The following is a 5,133-nucleotide window of genomic DNA, read 5'->3' on the forward strand; positions in this document are numbered from 1 at the left end:
CGCTGCCAGACAGGTGCGGAAAACGCACGTTTTTGTTTGCGTGGGTACGTGTTTGGCGGTGTCCGGCTGCCGTTGCGGGTGCGTGTGTGTGAGACGCTTGGGCACGTTGCACCACACCCGCGTCGTTGCTGTTACCTCATCTTTGAAAAGCCGCTTGTTGCGGCTTGCCGATGTACAGTTGTGACGATGAACGAGGGCGGATGGTAACTTGGCAGGCGAAAAGGCGCAGGGCGGAACCTGTTTATGTAGACGTGGGACTCATGTTTCCCGCCACCCTCCCTCCCTCGTTTTCTGAACCTTTCATTGTTCTGTAGGTTGGCGATTTGAAACCTGCCTTGAACGGTGTTTTTCTGCAGCGACATGCCATGTACCATCTGGTCATGTAAATGCTCTCCTCTCTTACAGGAATGGTTTTCTTTTTTTTTGAACTCTGCCGTGTTGTCGCTGTACGCGCGCCTGCCGCACCAGGTGACCGACAGGGATGACCCTTTCTGCACAGACGAGAGGGTGACAGCGGGCATGTCAACCCTTGTCCCGGGTCCACGGGTCCCGGCTACCGTGACGGTTGCGTCGCGCCCTTCAGCAGAACGTTGTTCTGGTGCGGAATAGAACCTCTTGCTACGCACAATAAATTGTGTGCACCGGCGCCACAGTGATGTGGCGCCGTATGGCAGTTGCTGAGTGGTGTACACACCCCTGCTCGGTGTCGTCATCTCATCCCTCCTTTCTTCCTTTTCCCTCTTCGTGGCTCGCAAACAAAACCCCCGCTGTGTTGGCTCCATCAAGGTTCTAAAGCACGCTCTATCCATCTCGCTTCTTCACAGAGACCTCCCCCGCCCTCTCCAGCTTCCTCCCCTCGCCCACCCACCCTACGAGTGTTCCACGCAGCCCCTGCTGCGTTATGACGACAGGGAACTAGATACGCACATGCAAATTCCCGTTTCTTTTTCCAGTGGCTTTTTGCTGTTTTCTAGTTTTGTTTAATTTCTTGTTTTAGGCGCCTCCCCCTTGTCCATCTGCGCGTCTTGTGCGTTTCGGCGGCGCTAGTGCTTGTCGAAATTGGGCATTCTTAGAGGAGGTGTGTACACCAAAGTTGCGTTAGCGCTGGACGAATTTGGTGAAGAGCGGACTCTTGCAGAGAAGCGTACCTTCACGTTTTTCGCAGAGGCCTGCGCCCGGAAACCAAGAAGGTATCACCCTACTCGTGCCTTGCGTCATCATGTCGTCAGACGGTAAGCAGCAGCTCCTTGTGGTGGCGGTCGTGTCGGCGGCGGCTGCAACAATGTCCGTGTTCTACTTGTGGAGGAATAAGGACTTCACTAAAAAGCTAGGCATGCTCGGACACAAGATTGGTGCCGGGGTGCACAAGGACTCATCATCCTCTGCTGGCGAAGCGCCTGGGAGCGGCATCCGTCCTGTCTCGGGTATCGTGAAGAAGGGCTACACGCGCGAGCAGCTCTCCCAGTACGACGGTGTCAAGAACGAGCGCATCTTTATGAGTGTCAAGATGAAAGTATACGAGGTGGCCCCACACTTTTACGGCCCAGGGCAGCATTATCACGTGTTTGCCGGTACGGAGGCCTCCCGTGCCTTGGCAAAGGCGGACCTGACGGGGAAGTACCTCAACCAGTACTGGGTGAATTGCTCCGAGGAGGAGCTGGAGGTGCTGGAGGAGTACGTGGAGAAGTTTAACTCCAAGTACCCAATCGTCGGCTGGTACGTCCCGGATGATCAGTTCTACAAGGTGACGGAGTAAAGCACACAGTGGTGTTTTCTCTTTCCCCCTCCTCCTTTCCCATTTTGTGAGTGGCAACGGACGCGCATCTGTGAGGGTTTCTTTGCGCGGTTGTGCAAAGGCGTCGCATGCAGCGAGGGAGAGCAGCATGAGTGCAGTGGTGATGTGTGTGCGTGTCGGTCCGGGCAAAGCGCGACGCAATTGGACAAGGAGGAGGGGGGAGGGGGGAAGATGAAAGGGAGCGAGCGAGCGATAGAGAGAGAGCTGCTGAAGGGGAACGAAACAAAAGAGGGATGCCTTTAGCGTTGTCCTTTTGAGGAGGCGTGCCGGCACGCACCTTGCTGTAGAGCCTTCTCTTACTCCTTAACGTCTGTTAATGGTGCGCTTTAGTTCGTTGCATCTGGCTATCCCTTCTACCCCCCCCCACTTTCTCTTTCCCCGGGGTCTTCCCCGGGGGGTTCGTGTGTGCGTGTTTGTGAGCACGTATTTTTTTCTCTGTGTCGGCTCTGGCAACCTCCTCCCTACCACCAGCCATCCTCTCCCTATCGTATTCTAGTGTACGCATTCTTTTTTTTCTTCCCTGTCTCTCTCCGTGTGCAGTGTCGGCTCTCACCCTCTCTCGGGCAATCTCCTTGTTTGGTGTCTCACCCCCTCACCCACCACAACCCCCCTTCCCCATCCCCGCCTACGCGAATGAAAGCCTCCTCCTCTGCGCACACACCGCCACCACCATCACCTCCCCCCAGTATACAGCGGGACACTCTCCTATCTCTGTGTATGTCCGTGCGTGCGCATGCTCATCTTGTTTTCCGTGTCTTACTTCTTCTTAACACGTATGTCCAGATCTCCCGCCTGTTGGCGCCCTCGCGTTCTTTGTCCTTGTCGCCTTTCTCTTCGTTGTGGTAACCGACTCTTGCGCTCTCTTCCTCTCTGCGCCTGCGTGGGATTTGCCTGCGTGCTTCACCAGTGTGAGGTGAGCACATGACCGTGTGCTAACCCGTGCGTGTGTGCGCTCGCCTGTTGGGTTGGTCGGTTTGAGAAGCACCTCCTCCCCTCCCCTCCACCCTCCTTGTGTTTTCAGTTATTGACGGTGTTGTGCGGTGCGGGTCGACGTAGGTGCGCCTGTTCCTTGTCCATCAGCTTCCGCACTCTCGTTTGGTTGATCTCAGTCGCGGCTCGGTTCCTTGGACGACGCTTTTTTGCTCGCTTTTTCTATCTCTGTCTGTCACCCTCTCTCCACCCACCCCTGAGCGCACTAGCTGTGTCGCGCGCGCACAACTCTCATTCCTTCGGTCGCTGAGTCGTCGCTGTGCACGTCTGTCTCGACACTCCTCGCGCACCGCTTTTGGCATATGATCCCATTACTGACTTTGCACATGTCTTGTTATGGCGTCTATCCAGTACCCGCTTGCACATTCGAACGGCGTGCGCCCTACAGCGAGTCGCGAAGATGCATGTGACGATGGACAGTATAACACCTTAAACTACGCGATCGACGCAGTTGATCACACAAACAAAAAAAGCGGCGCAAGTGAAGGGGGCCTTGTGTAAAAGGACGCCTGTGGCGCACATTGAAAACGGCAGCCACGGCGTGCGCCCGCTCCTCGTAAGTCTCGCACACGGTAAGAAAAGATAAGCAGCTCTGAGGGAACGCAAAAGAGGCTGCGTCGCCTGGTGGTCTATCGAGCCCGTGCACACACTGTTGTGCTGACTGGTACAAGAGCCCCGTCTATTATGCCGGCCATGCGATGAAAGGCGTCGAACCTTTCTTTGCCTAGCAGTATATTGAACTGTCATCCGCAGAGCCGTATGCGCGATGCAGTTTCCCTCCTCCTCCCGTGGCTACATTCCTTGCCCTCTGTTTCGCTTTTGAGTCAACATGCCACGCCTCGCCCTCAACCATCAAGCGAAATACCTGGAATACCAACGGTGAGAGCACCCGGGGTGTAACTTTTTGACACCCCCACCTCCTCCGCCCTCATCGCCGCACACCTGTCTTCCTCCTGCTCGCTCGGGTCCCACGTTTCACCCCTACTGTTCTCACCGTTGTTCACGGGTTTCCGTCAGCCCGCAGGATAAGAGTACGAGGGGTCTCTCAGAAACGGTGAAAACTAGCTCACCTGCCGTGGAGTACGCGCGTCTCGCTTACATCTCTGAGTACATGTTGCGCCTCGATGTTGCGCATAACGAAGAAAAGGCTTCTCGTTTAGCACGCTGCTGTCGTGACCCTACACATACATGCTTCCTGCCACCGTCCGTCTTGTCCCTCTGTCGAGAAAACGAACGAAGCTGTGGGGTCCACCAAAAGAGGAGACCCCCTCCGTCGCTCATAGTCGCGTTCTCCTGTGCAGAGCACCCGCCTCTTCTGTTCCCCATCAGTGTTTTTCTATATCTAAATCTATATATATATATATAGATATATTCGTTTTGTCTGCTCGCGTTACTTCTGTATTCGCTTTTGATTCCGAAACGCGCTGCAGGGCAGGACGGCTGGACTGCGCCAAGCACCAGCCAGAAACAACACTTATCTCCCTCTCTATTTTTTTTTTGCTTCTCCAGCTACGTCATCTCTTCGGCGTCTCTCTCGCTCATCGTCTTACGACCCCGTGGAAGTTGCCACTGTCTTTGTTGTCTGTCTTCTTCAACCCCACCCCCAACCACCTCTTGTGTATGTGCTCCCTCACATAGGGAGCTTCTGCTTCCTCCGCTCTCGCTGCCAGGTAGACGTGTTTTTTCTGCGTCAGCGCTCCCTCGTATGACGGCGCAATTCTTTTTTCAAGACCATATCCGTACCCTCCTCTTCCCCCACTCCCTGGACTGCGCACGGTGAAATCAGCGCGTCAAGAGTGTCTGTGCCCCCCTCCCCTCCCCTCCACACACACACACACCTCTCTTGTCCCTCCCACCACCACACACCTTTTTTTTTAAACGTGCTTCGCTCTCTTAGCCCACTTCTACCGACGGCAGTGTACACCTTCGCCCATGTGCAGAACGCACGCACGCACACAGAGAAAGAGAGTGAAAGGAGGGTCAGATAAGGACGAGGGCCGCCTCGATCGGTGAAAGCGCCTCACCGTCACGGCTAACGATCCTCACTCCTTTGTCCTCCCTGTTACACAAACTCTTTTCTCGAAACGGTGTCGAACTGAAATTTTTCTATAACTCCATTGCGTAGGCAGCGTAACGCGACTACGACAACGACAGTCGAGGCGTGAAAAAGATAGGATGGACACACAAGGAAAAAGAACAACAGCAAAGGACTGCCACTACGGTCAACGCCGCCTTCGTTACCGCCCCTCACGAGGGACGAGTAGAGCGCCGATATACGTGGAGATATCGGTACATTGTAGTTTTGTGTGTGCGTGTCTATGTGGGTGCGTTCATGCCGGCGCATCTCG

The 5,133-nt window shown here is 55.0% G+C and overlaps 1 protein-coding gene across 1 annotated transcript; it reads left to right on the forward strand.

Annotated features, from left to right (window-relative positions):
• Positions 1 to 1,219: 1,219 nt before the first annotated feature.
• Positions 1,220 to 1,756, forward strand: LMXM_33_3050 (conserved hypothetical protein; the record flags this gene model as incomplete). Its single annotated transcript, XM_003878812.1, has 1 exon — positions 1,220 to 1,756. One exon carries the CDS (start codon positions 1,220 to 1,222, stop codon positions 1,754 to 1,756), a length of 537 nt encoding a protein of 178 aa, XP_003878861.1.
• Between the last annotated feature and the right edge of the window lie 3,377 nt (positions 1,757 to 5,133).

Source organism: Leishmania mexicana, chromosome 33, assembly GCF_000234665.1.
Source record: "Leishmania mexicana MHOM/GT/2001/U1103 complete genome, chromosome 33".
Taxonomy (NCBI): Eukaryota; Euglenozoa; class Kinetoplastea; order Trypanosomatida; family Trypanosomatidae; genus Leishmania; species Leishmania mexicana.